Raw genomic sequence first — 21884 nt, 5'->3', positions numbered from 1 at the left:
AGCCATGGCTGAAAGGGACCAACATTGAGCTCAGGCCGTGGCTTCAGAGGGTGCAAGCCCAAAGCCTTGGCAGCTTCCACATGGTGTTGAGCCTACCTGTGCACAGAAATAAAGAACTGGGGTTTGGGAACCCCTGCCTAGGTTTCAGAAGATGTATGGAAATGCCTGGGTACCCAGGCAGAAGTTTGCTCTGGGATGGGGCACTCATGGAGAACCTCTGCTAGGGCAGTGCAAAAGGGAAATGTGGGGTTGCATGTCATGGAGGCTGCATTAGAAGAAAAATTTATTTTTCTCATTATCCTTCCAGGTTACTTGGCTGAAGCCCTGTAAATTGGACTGATGAAAGACAAATTAATGAGAGAAATTAATTATAATACAATAAAAATGTATTCTATATACATTTTATATATCATGGAAGTCTTCATAAGGAAATAAAGACCCAAAGAAACAGTTAAATCTGAGTGTTTTCATATTATGTTTGATGAAGAATGAATGTTTTTGAAAAATGTGATAGGACAAAAAGGTATATACTAAGCATAGTCAATATAATTTGGATGTCCTCTCCAAATCTCATGTTGAGATGTTATCCCAGTGTTGGAGGTGAGGCCTGTTGGGAGGTGTTTTGATCATGGCAATGGTTTCCTCATGAATGGCATGGGCCATCTGGAGTGGGCCATCTCCTTGGTGAAAAGTGAGCTCTTGTTCTGAGTTTACATGAGATATGGTTGCTTAAAAGTATGTGGCACCTCCCTCCTACTCTTTCTCTCACTTGCTCCTGCTTTCACCATGTGACATGCTTGCTTTTCTCATGTAGTGTGCCTGCCCCCACTTTGCCTTCTGCCATGATTGCAAGTTTCCTGAGCCCTTTCTAAAAGCTGAGCTGATGCCAACACAGGCTTCCTGTAAAGCCTGCAGAACTGTGAGCCAATGAAAACCCCTTTTTCTATAAATTACCCAGTTTCAGATATTTCTTTACAACAATGCAAGACTGACCAAATACAGATAATTGGTACCAAGGAGAGGGGTGCATTGTTGTAAAGATACCTGAAAATGTGGAGGTAGCTTTGGTACTCATAATGGGCAGAGGTTGGAAGAGTTTAGAGGGCTCAGAAGAAGACAGGAAGACAGGCAACGTTTGGAAATTTTTAGACTGGTTAAGTGGTTGTGACCAAAATGTTGAGAGTGATATGACAGTGAAGGCCTGGGTCTCAAATATAAATGTGGAAATTATTGGAAACTGGAGCAAAGGTCACATGTGTTATACCTTAGCAAACAACTTGGCTGCATTGTGTCCCTGCCCTAGGGCTCATGGGAAGTTGGAACTTAAGAGTGATTATTTAGGGTATCTGGTAGAATTTCTAAGCAGCAAAGTGTTCAAGAAGTGGTCTGGCTGCTTCTAACAACCTATGCTCAGATGTTGGAGCAAAAAAACCTTAAAGTTGGAACTTATATTTAAAAGGGAGCAGAATATAAAAGTTTATAAAATTTGCAGCCTGATAGTGTGGCAGAGAAAGAAAAGCCTTTTTGGGAGAGGAATAAAAGCAGGCTATGGAGCAACTGCTTACCAGAGATATTTGCATAACTAAAAGAGAGCCAACTTCTACTATCCAAGACAATGAGAAAAAGACCTTGAAGGCATTTTAGAGACCTTCATGGCAGCCCCTCCCATCATAGCCCTGGAGGCTTAAGAGGGAAGAATAGTTTTGTGGACCTGACCCAGGGTCCTGCTGTCCTGTACATCCTTGGGACACTGCTCCCCACATCCAGTCCACTCTAGCTCCAGCCTCAGCTCAGAGGATCCCAGGTATAGCTTGGGCCACAGCTTCAGAAGGTGCAAACCATAAACCTTGGCAGCCCCCATGTTGTGTTAAGCCTGTGGGCACACACAAGATACAAGAGTGAATAAGACTTGGCACCCTCTGCCAAAATTTCACAGGATTTATGGAAGAGCCTGGGTGCCCAGGTAGAAGCCTGCTGCAGGGGTGGAGCCACCACAGAGAACTCCCATTAGGGCAGGGCTTAGGGATAAGAGAGACCTCACTCAGATTCGTCACTGTGGAGCTGTGAGAAGGGGGCTATTACCCTCCCCACTGTGGCACTACCTAGTGAAGCTGTGAGAAAAAGGCGACTGCCCTCCAGACCCAAGAGAATGGTAGTCCCACCAGCAGCTTGTACCCTACACCTGTAAAAGCCACAGGCCCTCAACAACCTGGGAGAGCAACCTCTGGGGCTGAACCCTGCAAAGCCACAGGGGTTGGAACTGACAAGGCTTTGGGAACCGCCCCTTGTACCAGTGTGCCCTGAATATGGGACATGGAGTCACAGGGGATTATTTTGGAGCGTTAAGATTTAATGACCGCCCTGCTGGGTTTTGAACTTGCATGGGGTCTGTAGCCCTTTTCTTTTGGCTAATTTTTCTTTTGTGGAATGAAAATGTCTACCCAGTGCTTATTTGCCAATTTTATCTTGAAAACAACTAACTTATTTTTGAATTTGCAAGCTTATAGATGGAAGGGACTTACCTTGTTTCAGATGAGACTTTGGAATTTGGACTTTTGAGTTAACACTGAAATGAGTTAAGGCTTTGAGGGACTGCTGAGAATGGATTATTTTATTTTAAAATATGGGAAGGACATGAAATTTGAGAGACCAGGGGTAGAGTGATGTAGCTTGAATATCCCCTCCAAATATCATGTTGAGATGTAACCCCTAGTGTTGGAGGTGGAACTTGGTGGGGAGTTGTTTTGATCACGGGGAGGGGTCCCTCATGAATGGCTTCAGACATTTTCTGATGATAAGTGAGCTCTTGCTCTGAGTTCACATGAGATCTGGTCATTTAAAAGTGTGTGGCACTTCCCTCCTACTCTTCCTATCTTGCTTGCTCCTGCTTTCACCATGTGATGTGTCTGCTTTTGTCATGTGATGTGCCTGCTCTCATTTTGCCTTCTGCCATGATTGTAAGCTTCCTGAGGCCTCCCTAGAAGCTGAGCTGATGCCACAACTTGCTTCCTGTAATGCCTGCGGAACCATCAGCTAATAAAACATCTTTCCTTTATAAATTACCCATGTTCATGTATTTCTTTATAACAATGCAAGAATAGCCTAATACAGTAGTAAACTGGGGGAAACTTAGTGAGGCCTATTTGTTCAGATTCCTTTAGGCTTTTCTCTGTCTTTAGAGATAAGGATGTGCCTTTCCTCTGGTCATAGAGAAGGCACTTCTCATAAGAGGGTCTGGTGACCTGGGGAAAAGTGGGAGGACAGAGTCTTTCCAGCACCTACCATTTTGCAAATGTATTCAGCTTAAAATTATTATGCCAAGGTGCCATATCATGAAGTAGTGTGAATCCCATCAACGTGGCATGCTTACCTGTTTCTGTGGCACAACTTTAGCTGTACATTTGCCTACTGGCTGCATTTCCTACCTTGGTACCATCCTACCATTGAAGTTTTCCATCATTCAAAAGTTTCTCTTTCTTGAGAGCCATTCAAGAACCTTCCAATAAATTATTTTTTTCAACTTGGCCAGTCTTTCTGTTGTTTGAGTCCAGAACTGATAGAGTATGTTATGTGAGAATACACAGATATTACAGATTTATGAAAAATCAAGAACGCTTAAAATGAAGTTTTATTTTTATCTATTTTTGAAAACATTTAAAAATTTTTCTGGAGGCTAAAAAGTGTTAAATTTTCAAGACTTTTTGGATTTTTTTTTTAATGTCACCCAAAGCTCGTAACTAACAATTACAGAAGATCTCAATGTTTATTTTTACTGTGCATATTTAGGGAATGGTAACCTATTCAAATTCAGATTTTTATTATTAAACAATTTCAGCAATTGACTAGAATTCATTTTTAATATCAAAGTCACAGAGAAATGGAAGTTTTATATTTTTCATTGCATTCTGTGATGCAATGGAATATTGTCATATTTTCTTGAGAAAAGAGTATGATATACTATTGTAGAAATTTAATTTTATATGAAAAATAATGAAAGTTTTAAAGAAAGAAGAGGAATGACAACTTGGAAGATGTAGGATAACAGCCTTTATTCATATCACTAATTGTAATATGTACTAATTGTAAATGTGGAAACTGAAGCCCCATTCCAGAGAAGACATTGCTTTTTATGATAGATCCAGGCAACAGGAAACACACATGCACACACACACTGACACACACAAAAGAGCCTTTCTTAGGAGAAAATATACATTAATCTCTTTCTTTCCCTTCCTCTTTCTCTTCTTTCACCCTCTGTTTCTTTTCTTCTTCCTTTTCCTTTCTCACTTTCAGTTTAAAGTGAAATCAGCTTCCCAAAGAAAGGATTAGAGAAATGGGTGCCTTTTTCTTCAGTTTGATCATAGTGTCCTAAACATCCAGATTAACTCTACCAGGTATTTCTTTTTAGACAGCTCTTCAGAGGTCACCTAAATCATATTTTATTGTCAAATAAGTGGATGGATTAATGAATGAATGAATGCCACATGAACATTTCAGGTTATCTGAGAAACGTTAAGGTCAACCACTTTTCAGTGTAAATTAAATCTGATTTTTAAAATTTCCAAAATCAACAAATAACAGGTTCTTCTTGAAATGATACTAGCCTGAGAATGTGCCTCAGTGTAAAAATCAAAACCATTTGATATTGTTTGGCCATGTCCCCACACAAATCTCATTTTGAATTCCCACATATTGTGAGAGGGACTTGGTGGGAGGTAATTGAACCATGGGGGCAGGTCTTTCCCATGCTGTTCTCATGATAGTGAGTAAGTCTCATGAGATCTGATGGTTTTATAAGGGGGAGTTTTCCTTCACAATTTCTCTTCTCTTCTCTGCTGCCATGTGAGATGTGCCTTTCACCTTCCACCATGATTGTGAGGCCTCCCCAGCCACGTGAAACTGTAAGTCTGATAAACCTCTTTCTTTTGTAAATTGCCCAGCCTCAGGTATGTCTTTATCAGCAGTGTGAAAACTGACTAATATAGTAAATTAGTATCAGGAGTGGAGTGCTGCTGAAAAGATACCTGAAAATGTGGAAGTGACTTTGGAACTGGGTAACAGGCAGGGGTTGGAATAGTTTGAAGGGCTCAGAAGAAGACAGGAAAATGTGGGAAAGTTTGGAACTTCCTAGAGACTTGTTGAATGGTTTTGACCAAAATGCTGATAATGATATGGACAATAAAATCCAGGCTGAGGTGGTCTCAGATGGAAATGAATAACTTATTGGGAACTGGAGCAAAGGTGACTCTTGTTATGTTTTAGCAAAAAGATGGGTAGCATTTTGCCCTTGCCCTAGAGATGTGTAGAACTTTGAAGTTGAGAGAGGTGATTTAGGATATTTGGAGGAAGAAATTTCTAAGCAACAAAGCATTCAACAGGTGACTTGGGTGTTGTTAAAGGCATTCAGTGTTCTGTTTTGTTTTGTTTTGTTTTTGAGACAGAGTCTCACTTTGTCACCCAGGCAGGAGTGCAGTGGCATGATCTCAGGTCACTGCAACCTCTGCCTCCTGGGTTCAAGCAATTCTTCTGCCTCAGCCTCCGAAGCAGTTGAGATTACAGGCATGTGCCACCATGCCTCACTAATTTTTATATTTTTAGTAGAGATGGGGTTTTATCATGTTGGCCAGGTTGGTCTCAAATTCCTGACCTCAGGTGATCTGCCTGTCTCAGACTCCCAAAGTGCTGAGATTACAAGCATGAGCCAGTGCACCTGGCTGGCATTCAGTTTTAAAAGGGAAACAGTATAAAAGTTTGAAAAATTTACAGACTGAAAATGTGATAGAAAAGAAAATCCCATTTTCTGAGGAGAAATTCAAGCTGGCTGCAGAAAATTGCATAAGTAATGAGGAGCTGAATGTCACCAAGACAGTGGGGAATATGTCTCCAGGGCACGTCAGAGACCTTTGCAGCAGCCCCTGCCATCACAGGCCCCTAGGTTTTGGAGGAAAAAAATGGTTTTGTGGGCCTGGCCCAGGGTCCCTCTGCTATGTGCAGTCTAGGAACTTGGTGCTCTGCTTCCCAGTTGCTCCAAGGATGATTTAAAAGAAGCCAAGGTCCAGCTTGGGCTGTTGCTTCAGACAGTGGAAGCCCCAAGCCTTGGCAGCTTCCACATGGTGTCGAGCTTGTGGGTGCATGGAAGTCAAAAATTGAGGCTTGGAAACCACCACCTAAATTTCAGAGGATGTATAGAAATTCCTGGATGCCCAGAATGAAGTTCTCCTCATGGAGAACCTCTGCTGGGGCAGTGCAGAAGGAAAATGTGGAGTGGAGCCCCCACACAGAGTCCCTACTGGGACACCACCTAGTGGAGCTGTGAGAAGTGGGCCACTGTCCTCCAGATCCCAGAATCATAGATCCACCAACAGCTAGCACCATGCACCTGGAAAAGGCACAGACACTCAATGCCAGCTGGTGAAAGCAGCCAGGAGGAGGGCTATACCCTGCAAAGCTGCAGAGGCGGAGCTGCCTAAGGCCATGGGAGCCCACCTCTTGCATCAGCATGACCTGGATGTGAGAAATGGAGTCAAAGGAGATCATTTTGGAGCTTTAAGACTTGACCGCCCCTGTAGCCCCTTTGTTCTGGCCAATTTCTTCCACTTGGAATGGCTATGTTTACCCAATGCCTGTACTTCCATTGCATCTAGGAAGTAACTAACTTGCTTTTGATTTTACTGGCTGCTCATAGGCAGAAGAGACTTGCCTTGTCTCAGATGAGACTTTAGACTGTGGACTTTTTAAATAGTGCTGAAATGAGTTAAGACTTTGAGGGACTGTTGGGAAAGCATGATTGGTTTTTGAAATGTGAGGACATGAGATTTGGGAGGGACCAGGGGTGGAAATGATATGGTTTGGCTGTGTCCCCACCCAAGTCTCATTTGGAATTCCCACAGATTGTGGGAGGGACTTGGTGGGAGGTAATTGAATCATGGGAGCAGGTCTTTCCCATGCTGTTCTTGTGATAGTGAATGGGTCTCATGAGATCTGATGGTTTTATAAGGGGGAGTTTATCTGCACAAGCTCTTTTCTCTTGTCTGCTGCCATATGAGACGTGCCTTTCACCTTCCACTGTGATTGTGAGGCTTCCCCAGCCACATGGAACTGTAGGTCCAAAAAAACCTCTTTCTTTTGCATATTGCCCTGTCTCGGTTATATCTTTATCAGCAGTGTGAAAACTGACTAATATACCACTATACAAGTTCTTATGTTACCTGATGAAAGATATCTAATTGTCTATTATAAAACCATAAAAGCTTTGTTAATACATTTTGAAACCTGAATAATGAGAGAACAGGAATTCTGAACACACATACTAGTTTATCTATAAATTAGAAATATATATGTTTCCAGAAAAAAATTGCTTATTCAAATGTAAAAAAAAAAAACCCAGTCTTTCTCCTTGTCAACATTTAAAGTTATTAGACAGTAAGACATTTCAAAGCATAATTTAGTTGTTTATCAACAAGAAAAATGTATTACAAGAAATTAATTTATTCCAATTTTTTAAAAAAATCTGCTTTTCTCCATGTCAGTATTTAAAGCAGGTGCCATCTTCTGATTAATTAAATCACAAGATGTTCCTTATGCTAACGTCTTAGCAAATAAAACTTAAACAGAAACTGTTGGTTGCACTGTTGTCATTTCTTCTTCTACTTTAAAAAAATTATTCAGAACACCACATGGCCAGCTTGCAAGCTTATTTTCCAGATCACTGATAGCAATGCGATTTTGTATTTGTGTGTGAGTATGTGTTTTGTTTTGAAAAAGACATCAGCTTGAAGCAGTTTCAAATCTCTGGCAATGATTTCTTAAGGAGTATGTCAAAAATGAGCTATTGAACACATTTTTGCCAGGTCACTTGTCAAGTACTTGGTAGGGATATGTCAAGTTTCAGGGCAACCACAATCCACACTTATGAAACTACTTAGAAAACTATGGAAGAGTTCTGTGGCTCTTACTAGGTATTTTTAGAACAATCAAGAGAATTTTGTTCCTTAGCTTTAGCATATTATAGTCTTCAATGAATATTTTGTAAGTTTTTTTTTCTAAGATATGGTCCCCAAATTTTCTTGAGAAATCCCATGTGCTTGAATACTTGTTTAAGCACAATTCAGAACTGCAGGAGGTCTAAGTCTGCTGTGACTTAATGTAAAGTTAACTCTTTTTTGAATGTAAAAAGTCAAAATTAATGAAGAAACTGGCAAATTCAAATTTCCACCAAGGAATAGCCCAGTGCTTTTAGCAATCCATTTGAAATGAAGGAGGGAAACCACCCTCTTTAACATTTTAAAGTTTTGAAGGTGTGATGAAGCGTGCTACCTCTTGTAGTTTCTACCAAATCAAGCTGTGTGCTAGGACTGGGCTCATTAACACTAAGTAGGAGCAGAACACTCAGTTCTGGCTATAGCTTCTTGCAATGTTTTTATCATTATCATAGTATTTGGTTGATGAAATATTGCTATCTCAACTGTTACTTCATTATTCTTACTGTTTTTGATATAAAATTCCTGTTATACCATGAATTAAATGCCCCTGCGGCAAAAAATAAAAGAGACTTTTTCTGTTAATTCTTTTTAACAAGTGCCCAAAATATATTATTTTTTCAACAAAGTGGATTCTGGAAGCAAGGCAGTTCTTGTGACTGTTTACTTTCTCTTTCACATGTCCCAGACTATTGGATTATGGTTTGTGAGATAAGGAAGAAAAGGAGTAATTAAAACATAGATTATTAGATAGATAGGTTACTTGGGTTTTTTTTTTTTTTTGAGTCATTAAAGTAGGAATTATATTATCAAAGCTCAAAATGTTAGCAATGAATTTAATTCAATGGCTTTAAAAATTTTACATCTCGTCTGGGAGCGGTGGCTCACGCCTGTAATCCCAGCACTTTAGGAGGCCGAGGGAGATGGATCACTTGAGGTCAGGAGTTCTAGACCAGCCTGGCCAACATGGTGAAACCCCACCTCTACTAAAAATACAAAACTTAGCCAGGTGTGGTGGCACGTGCCCGTAATCCCAGCTACTGGGGAGGCTGATGCAGGAGAATCGCTTGAACCCAGGAGGCGGAGGTTGCAGTGAGCCAAGATCACACCACTGCACTCCATCCAGGGCAACCGAGCAAAACTCTGTCTAAAAAAGAAAAAAAAAAATTATGTCTCTTCATTGCAGAGAAGAATTTTTGCTGAAATGAAAAACCACTAATTACTTGGAACACACTTTTACAGGTTACCTGATTCTGATTCTTTTGGAGCCTCTGTATTTTTCATTATATTTGAACTCTTTTTCAAGTTGTAAATAAATAATACTAAGGCAAAATATTTCTCGTCTACAGATATGGAAATAAATTCTGAGGGGTAAAGGTTCAATTGAATTCTCCTCCTCACTCTGGAAGCCAGTTTTGCCTCTATTAGTACATTAATTTCAAGGTTTTTGATCTATAAATGTGTATGTTCTTTAAATTATCCTTTTATCTGGTTGTAATATCTTATCAGGTCCTTCATTAATGAATTAATTTATTCATTTCATAAGTGTATGAAAATCACACTTTTTTATGTTTTTCAAACTAAGTGGTGATATCCATAGGATTTGTATTATATTCATATTTTGAAAACAAAGTACAAATGTATTTCTTAGGTTGCATATCATTTAATTTCTAGAATTAGAATCTTTCTCTTGTTCTACTGTCCCAGCACAAACAGATGTTCATGTTAGTATTTCAATATAAATGGCCTCAAACAACATCACTCAGATTAAAATCAGTATTCTATTGTGAATTTTTTTAAAAGTATGTATGTATTCTGATCTCCATTTCCCCCAAAATTCTGTTGATTGCAGATGTCTGAGGAATAGTCTTAGTGGATTATCCCAAACTTGACACATTTTTTGCAAAATGCTATACAAAAAGAAGATACATGCGATTATGACAAGATTCTCCACTTGGTGTGACCAGTCTCATACAACCCAAGGCTGTGTGTCCAAAGGCAACTGCACTGTGAGTTTCACATTTCCAAAGTTTTAGATGACATGCACAATCTGATTAGCCTTTAAATCTCATACCCTCTGCAGGTATTGGAAAATACAAGGATGTCATAAGTATCTATATTTATATTTAAAATGTGCTTATATTTATATAAATATATAAATAAAAATATGCAAATAGTTGTCTATGAAGCTAGCAATGTGATTATATGCTTTTCTTTTTCCTAGGTAGTCTGGGACTGGAAACAAATTGGGAACATTTTTCATTGCATATTTGGCTCAGATCTGCCACTTAGTTGAAGTATAATCTTCAGCAAGTGACTCAAAATTTCTGAATCTCGTTTTCACCATCAATACATGACAATAATATTTTCTCCTTTAAGTATTTGAAAGTGTTGAGAAAGCCACAATAGCAATACTTGCAAAAGTGCTCCATTGTAAAATGCAAGGGAGAGGTAGTTGTGACCCTTTGGGGAAAACTATAGTTGCCACAATTGTCTCTGAAGTGAAGCATGTTTCTTAGACTGAAGGAAAGCCCTGGGAGAGATTGGTCTAGCTTTAGGATGACTGTGGGTAGAGCTTCTAGGGAGAAGAATGAAACGTATTCCTCTTTTCCTTCTTTCTAGGAATACTGGAAAGCATTTATTTGTTTGCTAAATTGCTCTCTTTCCACCAGCGATATCAACTCTGAAATACTTTTTAGTAAGTTTGGAATTACTAGAAAAACAGTGAATGTAAATGTGAAGGTGTATGCTTCTTGGAAAGTTCAGAGGGAGTACATTGATGGGTGTTTGGATCAAATTCCACTAACTTGAATGAATTACCTTGGAAAATTATCTCTACAAATTCTTACTTACATTTCTGACTGTCAGGTTAAAGTGAATAATTATTTTCTGTATACCTAGATATGATTTTGAAGCATCTATGTTTTGCCCTATTCTTTTGAGAGGGAAACTAGCTCTGTTTCATGTGCTGGTTTTCTGTGTCTGATACTTGATGTTTCTGTTTCTGTGATGTAATTTATTCAAGATAGATAGATAAGATAGATGTTGAAAAGGGAAGAAATAATGAAGCTGTGGGGGAAATCAGACATTTATTAGAACATTTCCAGTTTTTTTGTGGAGGGAGGGCTTTGGTGTATATGGGTTTCTCAGAATAGCAATGATACCTATATTTCAAAATAGCTTATAAAACCAAGCATGAATCTTTTTTATGCTTTGTTGTTTTATCTAACACATTGTTCTCATTTATTCAGTTGACTATCATAGATGAACAGATATGGGAAAGAGGGCTTAAAAAATTCATTTGGCTTGAGATCTCATTTGTATATTATGGTTTGGTATTTACAAACTAAAGGTTCTCAGCCAAATAACGTGTTTTGCTTGGAAACCAAGGTATTTTTAAGGAAATTGTATCTGAATACCTTCAGGTGCCCGTTGTTTTATACCCAGCTGTTAAGAAATTACACTCTGCCTGGCTCTTACAAGCATTTGAGTTTTCAGTTGTTTAGCCTGTAAGGTCATCAGGATTTTATCAACAGGATATTTAGTCTCTGTTGCTAACTCTGCTGTATTTTACCAGGTAAAGGTTCTAAATAAGGTTTTTAGTTTAGATGTAGTTCAGCTCATCAAACCTTTTAGGAATCAGCAACAGCAAGAAAGAATATAGTGTGGAGTCATTTGAAACTGTAGCATCTAAAATTTTTACCCTGTACTGCTTTAGAGTAAGCAGAAAGATGAGTGTAATACAGGAAATAAAGAGAATAGCAGAAATATCTTCAAATTATTATTTCTTCCTTCTTTCTTTTAAGCTAATAGAGTTTTAAAATGAGTCAAATACATATTTTAATTGATAAACTGAGTTTATATTCACCTATTGGAAACAGTACAACATATTTTACATCAGGTTATGAAATATGGATGTTTTACTAAAAGACAGGAAGAGCTTTTTCCAGTCTTTAAAGTAAATACATATTCAAAGAATCTTAAGGCATACCATTTATTCATATTCATATCTATTGAAATACTGTACATCCACATACTTCAATAAATAGTTAAAAACCTGACCTCTTTTTAAATCATTTCTGGATTTCAAAAAACAATTTTTATTGAAAAGATTAAATAGGTAACTTTTGGCTGTGTCACAAAGCTAAGCACAATGGATAAATTAACAATTATTCAGTAAATTTGATCATTATAGATGATTGACTTTGATAATTCAGTTTTTCAGAGTTTTCTGACTTCAAATGTAGGGGTATTTATATATATATGTATATATTTTTGCCCTGAATTACCTGGGTAATTTTCTCAGTTCTCCAGTCTACTTTCTAGATATAGCTTAAATGTTATGATGAAGCATTAATTTTTCAGTTAAGTTATAAACCCCCCAAAAGTGGCTTTTAGTTTGAAATTCTCCCTCTCAAATCTTTTAGTGTCTCAAAAACACCCACATTACTATAACTTGGGCAGTACTTTTTATTATATAATTGCTGCATAATAGGAAGTTAATGGTATAATAGGACTTATGTTTCAAATGCGATCATTGTAAAACATAGTTACACCACTTGCAGTTAAACTAAGAATGCAAATAGGTAAGTTAACTACCCTAATACTCTGATTCTTCCTTCCCTCTCATCCTTTCTTTCTTCCTACCTTCTCCCCTTCCTCCCTTCCTTCCTTCATTCCTTCCATCCTTCCTTTTTTTTCCCTCTTTACTGCCTTTCCTTTTCATTCTTTTTGTTTTCTCTCCGTTCTCATTTTTAAACTGCTACTTATTTTTCTTTCTTCCTTCTTTAAAAAAAATAGGGGCAACAAAAGGAGTCCCACAAGTGGAACTTGTAGAAAATATAATCCTGAAATGAACAGCTAACAAAAATTGTTATAGATTAAAAGATAAATCAATTTATAAAACTGCTATTCTGAAATTGCAACAATCTTGTACAGTCAGGACTGATAAATGGGGTAATCAGACATTTTATATGTCCATAAATGTAAAATCATCTACTTGAACATTATATGCAATACATTCACACAAAAAAGCAAATACTGTAGCCTTATTTGACAATATTGAACTCATAAATACTCATGATTTCACTCTGTCCGAGGGCCTAAGGACTAGGAATGCTGCTGTGATACAGAAAAACATAGTGAATACCTCCTCTATTTAAAAATGTCACTCAAGAAAGTCTCTTCTAACATAAAGGCAAATACATATAGCTACTGAGCTATGACTGTACTTCTGTCACATTCTATGGTAAAAACACCAGACTCCACAAATTCGGAATCATGACAACACTTTGAACTAATTATTTGGTTCATCCATAGTTTATACCTCAATTTACCTACAAACCTTACAAAGAGGAGGTATTTTAACTCTAGGAAAGCGGTCACTGAATAATATGCATTCTTGATCTGTTTCTTTCTCCCAAACAATGGTACTGATGGTTAACATTTTTTTGTGGTAGCACCACTATTTCTAGTAAGTAGATTATTATGGAGTGTGCCACTTTAAAGCTGCAATACAAAATAATATTTTATAGTTTATTCACCAATTCCACAAAGAATATTTTTTAAAAGCAAATAAATAATAAAGTTAAATGCCATATTTGTTCTAAAAACTCTTTTTTAATGTATCAATCAAAATAATGTCATACATTTATTACAGTTAGTAGATTTACTAGCTTTATGCCTTATTATTGCCATTTTGTGGAAGGAGTATACTTATGTCCCCTCATTTAAGATTCATTTTTCTAATTAAAATTGATTTATGGTGTACTTTGGGACTAAGTTTTACTTGAAGAAAAAAAAATCACAGTTTTTAAGCCATCCCTGCTAGGGCAACATACTAGATATCTCAAATATGTATAACCACTGCAAAATTTCTTGTATCTAATTTTATTATAGGGTCTTTGTTGTTACAACTTGTAAAAGGGGACTATTTGTAGAAATTTAGGTGTACTGAAATTGGTAACTTCATCAAACCTGTAAAATGGCTTTCAAGATGATGGTCTTTCTTTAGTAAAGAGTGAAACCATCAAACTATTCCTGTAAATTAATGTTTAGAGTAACAGCATTTTCCTTCAAAAATGTAGTTTTGCTTCTTTATAGTAGAAATAATTTAACATTCACAATAATTTGATAATTAGTTATCTTAAGATATTCTCATCACTGGTGTTTTGTCTTTATTTGATCACATCTTACATATATCATGTAGGAAAAAATAAAGGATGGTCTTTTTTGGTTTTACTTGTTTGAGCTGAAATGGCTATATAGAAAGATTTTATTGAGGAATTAGCTATTTTAGAGATTGGTCTGCTACATACCGATATAGAATGTTTGTTATAATATATTTTGGAAGTTTTAAAATATATAACAGCATTCCAGACTATCAACTGAGTGATACTTTCAGATGGAAAATATGCAAAATGCTCCTGTCCACAGGAGCACTGCCTCTGTCATACTAACTTAGCTGCCACAAAATAAAATTAATGATGAGCGCTTACCAACTCTTGTAATATTAGGTGATAGGACTTTGTGCCCTTTCTGACAAATCATCTTAAAATTTTTGGCTTGGACTAGTGAAAGGAAAAGATGCTGTATTGCTAGGCAATCCTTTGAGTGGACTGTGCTGTCATTTTAAAGGGAATGATTTCCCACCGTGGATCTAACATTTAGCTACAACTAAAGAAATCATATGGTATATTTACTATACTGTTATTAAATTGTCTCTCATCACAAGAACTGAGTTAGTGTGGGGCAAAATTCTCAAACCCCACTGTCAGTGCAGGAAGAGATTTTCACAGTCCAATAGCTCCTTCGTTACTTAGAGATAGTGTATGGTTTAACTTTATCACTCTGGTTTATTTTTACTTTCAAATTGTAAGATTTAGCAAAACATTTTATATTAGTTGGAGACAAAGAGAAAAATATTATTTTATGAAGGCACACCCATGCTGAACTTACAGGAAAGAGAAGCAGAGCTGCACAGCCAGTTAGTTATATTACAAGGCTCATTCCTGAAACCTGAATATCATGCGAGCAGAAAAATCTAGATATGTGTTATATTTTGAAGAAATAATCTGAAGGCAATATTATTTGCTTTTTTATCAAAAAGAAAAAAATGCATCTTTGTAAATGTGGATTGACTCTTATTGAAACAGGGAACTGAATGCTTGTATTGCAGCCTTAAAGAATCACATATTCACTGCAATATTCGTTTTTGTAAACTACAGCCTGCAACCTAGCAGACCATGACTGAATGCTTTTGAAAAGTTGTAGATTACAAACATGAAATCACAATTAATATCCTCTAAAAGTAATTTCAGAGCTTTCACGTCTTAAAAAAAGGACAATGTGTACTGCTTCACAAGGTAATGTAGCTAATCAAAAAAGAGTAGAATTAAAGTATTTACATAATGAGCAATTCTACAGAAGGCGATCATCCCCATGTAAGCACTGCTGATTATATCCCACGCTGCTTTTAACAAACTGTACCAGATTGGATCCAGCCATCAGCACTTTCAGAGAATCCTTAAAAGCCTTTTATGGGTCTTTGAATTTATTGTAGAATGGCATTCTTCAGGTAGAATATGCTGGTGAAAGAGGACAGTGTCAACACAAGGTACCAGCAGGAGAAAAGAACATCAGCGCTCCCGGTAATTCCATACTGGGCTGTACTTGGAGCTGGAAAGAAATGGAAAAGATTAAATCAAAATCTAATTTGTGTCTTCCAGGATCTTGACAATAATCAAAAGGTAGCCAGGTGCATCGGGGAAAGCACTGACATTGGAGTCAGACAGACTGAAGTTCATATCTGATTCTGCTATATGACAATGTGTGGGCTATGTGGCTAACTTCTCAGAGCTTCAGTTTTCTCAAGGTCAAAATTAAAATAATAGAAATAATAGAATCCACCTCACAGGGCTGTGGTGAGAATTGGAGATGAAGCACATACAGCCTATTACATCAACTAAACACATGCTAAGTACTCAAAAGCTACTAACATTATTATTCCTCTTATATGTACTGTAAATATTTGTATTAGTGGACAAATAGTCATTCATGCGTATATATAGCTGTGTTTTATTAGCTAAATACTATACTAAATGCTAGGAAAACAAGAATATTGTCCCTTCCAAGGCCTTTTTTGGTGAGAAAAGATCTTCAAACAATTATAATACAGAATATTAGAGTTGCATGTGCATACCCAGTAACACAGACAAATTGTGCTTTTAAATCTGCCTGGGCAAGGGAGATTTCAAATACAGTTTTACTAAAGGAGACTATCATGTGGGTAGAAGAAATAACATATTCGAAGGCATAATAAAAGGACAGAGCAAGGTGTGTCGTATAGAATATAAAGGTAGATTTAGTCTTGCTGGACCATGAAGTTTGAGGCCTGAAGTGGAGGGAATTGAAACTAGACCTCTAGACAGGTAGAATGACCTCTACTGTAATGAAAAAGGGACTAGGTTTTTATGTTGAAAGACATTTTGAAGAATTTGGAGAGTTGAATGTATGACTACATTTATACATCAGAAATATTACAGTCTTATATATGGGGAAGTTCACATGGTACTTGGCTAACGGTCATGTTGAATTTTCACTGAATACCTGAAAATTCACCAAGTTTGGGATATTATTGGAGTGTTCGGAATGGGTTTCACTTTGTTTATGAAAGGACAGTTGCCTAGTTGTAGTGAATTATATTGTGTTCCAGAAATTAAATGTTACAGCCGTGCTTGGACTTGAGACTGATCTTCATTTACCATAATAATAATAATAATTGTAATAACAAAAAACCTGCCAATATATTTTAACCACCTTTTCTTAATGAAACCTGGATTTCAAGCACTATTTCCTAGTAGAAATTGAATAATGTAGTAAAGAAATCGACTACTTCATTTCTAAATTTATAACTCAAATCCAGGAGCAGGTTTAGTCACACTGAGTCTGAATTACCAGCAGATAGTTTTAATGAAATGTTCACAAATGACTATATTGCTACGTAACAAGAAGAATAAATTGTGCTGTTTACACTTCCAAGAAATTAAAGGGGATGAAAGATACATTGGTCCCTGCAGTGGGAAGTTTCCTTGACAATGCAATTATTGATTCCAGGTGAGTGGGATTTGAACGCTGAGACTACTATTTTTTAATAAACAAAGAGCAAAATTAACTATTTAATGCATGTGTATAATTACAAATGAGTTTTTTAAAAAATAAAAAGACAAAGAAAGTAAGCCTATTGTTGAACAGAGAGCTTTTCAATTTTTGATATATACGAAGTCTAATTTACAGCTATGGAACTCCTCATTGTCCCTTTTTCTAGACCTAGACAAATATTTTAAAAATACAAATGAATCTTTATTTAATATATGACCTTCTCAATAGTAGTTATGCTAGAGTTGTTTTTCAAGAATGTCAAGTGTAATAAAACTTGTATAATGGTAGAGGACCAATAATATGTAAAGCATATAAATGGTTTCATAAATAAGAAATAAAACTTAAAAGCTAAGCATAAAAAGCAAAGGTAAATTATTTTTGTTATGAGAAATTAAGTAGTAACATTAAATGGGTAGATTTTCAAGTCCCCTCAAAACTCCTTATCCATCCTTGAAAATGCATTTTTGGGCAATCTTTCCTGGATCCCCTCTCATTCTCCAACAAACTGAGCTGACTACCTCTTTTGTGTCATGAGACCATGAAATATATATTATATGTTATGTAACTATCACATTGCATTGCAAATATTTGTTTACATATTCATTTCTTCCAACAGATTTAAACTCTTCTAGGTCATTTCTTATTCATCTTTGTGTTTCCAGACATAAAATCTGGCAAAGTGTGGTATATAGTAGATGCTCAAGAAATGTCTAAGTAAATGATTCAATCAAATGAATGGGTCATAATCAAAATGAGTATTTCTGTCCTACAAAATGCAATCTTTTCTGAAGCAAGCCACGTGATTATAGGCTAGAAAATGTGCTATAGTAATATAGTACATTCATTCATTCAGCAAGTTTTAATTGAACTAGGTACCAAGCACTCTCCTAAGTGCTGGGAATGCAGCACTTAATAAGATATGTATGATCCTTTTATTACTTAATTCTGCCTTCCCCAGTGTAGCTGTATCTTCTTCCACTCAGCCTCCTATTGTCTTAAACTTAACAAAGATATTACCAATAGCGTATTTTAAATTTATTACCTTACAATTAAAATAGCATACATCTTTTCACTGATGCCACAAATTTATATACTTTTTTGTTGCTTGTGAATATAATATTTATATTAGTCCTGAAATAAACTAGAAACTGGGGGATGAATCGTTAGCTTGCAATTGTTACAGGCAGTAGACTGTGGAGTAATCGTGAATAATCAGTACACCAAAACACAAAGAGCAAAGTTAGTCACCATAATGTGAGATCAGATACCTAATGTCAAGTTACATGTCACCAGTCGTACTCTTTAAATATCTACTGAATATCTATTATGTTCGTGGGGTTGAATTAAGCCTCACATAGGCAAAGATGAATAAAACCCCATCCTCTCTTTCAGGAAGAGCTTATTCTAGTTGGGGATATAAATAAATAGGTAAATACAGAACATTAGGGTATATGGAACTTTAAAGATAATATACAAACTTGGGAGGATTCCCTATGGGGTCATGGCAGATAAGTAATCTAGGCAACAGTTACAAATACAATTATTTTTTACAAAATACAATGATATACCTACTTTAGTACACACATATCTCATTTTTAAAATGGTGTTATAACATTCCATTGTTGGGGGATGCCATTGTTATGCAACCTTATTCCCACTGACTGGCATTTATTATGTGTGGTTTGTGTGTGTGTATATGACTGTTGAACTGAATTATTTGAAGAACAGGGCTAATGATACTCAAGTTAAGGGTCTCAGTATTATTTGGGTCAATGGATCTTCTTAGCAGGTCAAATTCCAATCAACTACTTGATCTTAAGAAAATAGCTGTTAGCTATTAGAAATTAGCTTCAAGACTGGGCTGAAATATTACTTGGGAAAAAACCTTCAGAAAATCCCATATGACAAATTAAGCATTACCGCCTTTCCCCTGTATTACTTAGTAACTGGTAATATACTTATACATCTTAACCTGATTAGGTCAAGAATGTCTAGAAGCCAAGATATATTATAAATATCTTTTATCTTTGATACTGAACATAGAGTTTGGTACTTAATAGGTGTTCAGTAAACGTCAGTGCTTCACATCCATTTCCCCCAGTTACTACAAACCTATAAGGAGACAAAATACCTTGACATCTTTTTTCAGAGAGTATCATCTTTTCCTTTTGTATTCTGCTGAATCTTTCTTCCCATTTTAGTATCAGGCTCATTATACTTTGACCTGTACAGGTCAGACTACCTCCCTTAAGTATTTTGAGAAAGAAGACAGATCATTAAGTGGATAATATAGGAAGACAGCATGTACTGAACTTTATAACATCATACTCTTGCCACAAAAGACAGTCAGCATAGATGAACCCATAGGTCCAAGCTAGAAGCCTGAATTACTTAGAAGACATCTAGTTGAGCCTCTGGGATGGCCAGACCTGTTGAAGGATCTCTGTCAAGTTTTTAGTTGCCTTTCAATATCATGCTGCTATTTACCTTAAGTAAAATTAGGCAGGATAGGTCATGTGATCAGAGATGTATCTGGGCTATGGCAAGGGCTTTCGTTTCATTCTGAGTGACATGAGAAGCCATAGGAGAGTTTGATTATTTTTAAAGGATCACTTGGCTACTCAGTAGACAATAGATTGTACTAGGAAAGGCAAGAGTAAAGCCTATGTTGCTCAGGTGCAGTGGCTCATGCCTGTACTCCCAGCACTTTGGGAGGCCGAAGCAGGTGGATCACCTGAGGCCAGGAGTTCGAGAATAGCTTGGCCAACATGGCGAAACCCCGCCTCTACTAAAAATACAAAAAAATAGCCGGGCATGGTGTCACATGCTTGTAGTCCCAGCTACTCAGGAAGCTGAGGCACTAGAATCACTTGAACCCAGGAGGTGGAGGTTGCAGTGAGCCGAGATCGCGCCACTGCACTCCAGCCTGGGTGAAAGAGTGAGACTCTGTCTAAAAAAAAAGTAAAGCCTATCCTAGCTCACCTTCAAGTATTCCCCATTGTCTATTGAGTGAAGCCAAAACTTTACAGCCTGGCATTCAGGGACCTCTGCCATCTGGTTCTAGTCAACTTATCCAGACTCACACCGCTTCTTCACTCTAGTCATACAAGCCATTTTCTGAGCACATAGAGTGTTTCATTACCCCATGTCCTTTGCACATGCAACCTCCTTAAGCCTAGATGGCCTTCTTCCTATTCCCCTTTGCACTTATTAAAGTCCTGCTCATCCTTAAACATCAAAAATACCAGTTTTTCCATGAGGCCATCCCCAATCTAAGAAAAATTATTAGTCATCTGCTTATACCTAACTTCAGAAATGTTTTCTTTCTTCTTAACTTATAATTAGTTATATATATGTGATATATAACTATAAACATCTTGAAGTTATGGAACATTCCTCCCTATATGTGCATCTGAATCTTATATCAAATGTGTTCAATTGATGTTTACTGGATTGGATGTGAAATAATATTCCTAAATATGCATGTGTCAAATTCAAGACCATTTTGATAGACTATCCTATTTTAATAGTTGTTCCTGTGATTTCTCACCCTTAAGGCAAAGTGTGTAATGAAATTGTTCTATTTCTTTCTTACTACCTGCTTAATTTTTTTTGAGGAGAAGAATGAAGAAAAGAGAAGAAAAGTTTAAATTGAGAACAAGAAAGAAAGGAAGAGGATAAAGGAAACAAAAGGTTGAAGATTTAAAACAAACACAGAGAGAATACGCAGCCCTTTAACAATGTATTAGATTGTATTATATTTACCATTTTATTGAAATAAAAGAGAAAATAAAATAGAGTATGTAAGGGAGACTGATCCTGTTTGCAGATCAGAATTTAAAACAAACAACAGAACAGGCTGTCATTCTTTCTAGTTCTTAGTAAAGCTAAGACATTCTAGTCTTTAAATATGACATTGTATATAATATATGTATTGTAGAGCTGGATGACATTGGTTCAAGTTCCAATTCCATCCCTTTCTAATTGGACTAACCTAGGCAAGTTTCTTAACTTTGCTGAGTTCAGTATCTTCATTTGCAAATGAGGATTGGTAGTATCTCGAAAGTTATTACAAAGATCGAATGTGTTGTTATCTATAAACCACCCAGTACAGCACTTAACAAAGCATAAACACTCCCTCAAGGATGATCTAAACACTCCTCATTCACTTATTCCTTTAGCAAATTCAGTGTGTGCTATGTGCCAGGCACTCTGAGGCAATGAGCAAAACAGAAATGGTTCCTGTTCCCACAGAAATTTCTGTTTAACTTGAGATGCTTTGCATGGAACAAGCATATTTTACTTCACTTAATCTACACTTGGTTAAATCAATGTTTCTCTGGTCTTGCAAAGATGTCTTTCATTTTTGCTTACAAAAATATTAATTCTCTATATTTTCTTGACTTTGGGAGGATTTTTATTTAATGCAATTTATAGCTAGATAATTGGCCAGACTCCTCTGATTTGCAATTTCTTCAAAGTCAGAGGATATGACCTCTTCCTTTTCTTCTCTTTTGCCAAAGAGAACAGCATGGTGAGTGAAATTTAGAGAATGGCTTCCTGGCTGACCTAATGACGAGTTTGTTTTTAGAGGATCTGTCTCAGGTATGAAGCAAAAGTGTCCAAGCTGAGTGGAGTGTAAGCCTTTGAGACTTCTTCCCGTTGTCAACAGGAAGATCCACTCTGGGTTTTAACATATATCTTGTATCTTTTCTAATTATGATTATCACTACCAATTACCACATC

At 36.7% G+C, this 21884-nt stretch overlaps 1 protein-coding gene and 1 long non-coding RNA gene across 3 annotated transcripts in view; one reads left to right on the top strand and one right to left on the bottom strand.

Annotated features, from left to right (window-relative positions):
* Positions 1-2419, top strand: part of LOC129398704 (uncharacterized) — a 313771-nt gene extending 311352 nt beyond the window's left edge. Inside the window, exon 7 of the long non-coding RNA XR_010113163.1 lies at positions 308-2419. This is a non-coding gene — a long non-coding RNA (uncharacterized LOC129398704). The remainder of the gene's footprint in view (positions 1-307) is intronic.
* A 1613-nt stretch (positions 2420-4032) lies between these two features.
* Positions 4033-21884, bottom strand: part of NEGR1 (neuronal growth regulator 1) — an 886690-nt gene continuing 868838 nt past the window's right edge. For both annotated transcript variants that reach the window (XM_003830589.5, XM_034967555.3), the window contains one exon: positions 4033-15656. In XM_003830589.5, the coding sequence (XP_003830637.1) occupies positions 15532-15656 (125 nt within the window). In that variant the 3' untranslated portion in view covers positions 4033-15531. The remainder of the gene's footprint in view (positions 15657-21884) is intronic.

The sequence above is a fragment of the Pan paniscus genome, chromosome 1, assembly GCF_029289425.2.
Source record: "Pan paniscus chromosome 1, NHGRI_mPanPan1-v2.0_pri, whole genome shotgun sequence".
NCBI classification, from domain to species: domain Eukaryota; kingdom Metazoa; phylum Chordata; class Mammalia; order Primates; family Hominidae; genus Pan; species Pan paniscus.
This window is presented reverse-complemented; position numbering and strand designations above follow the sequence as displayed.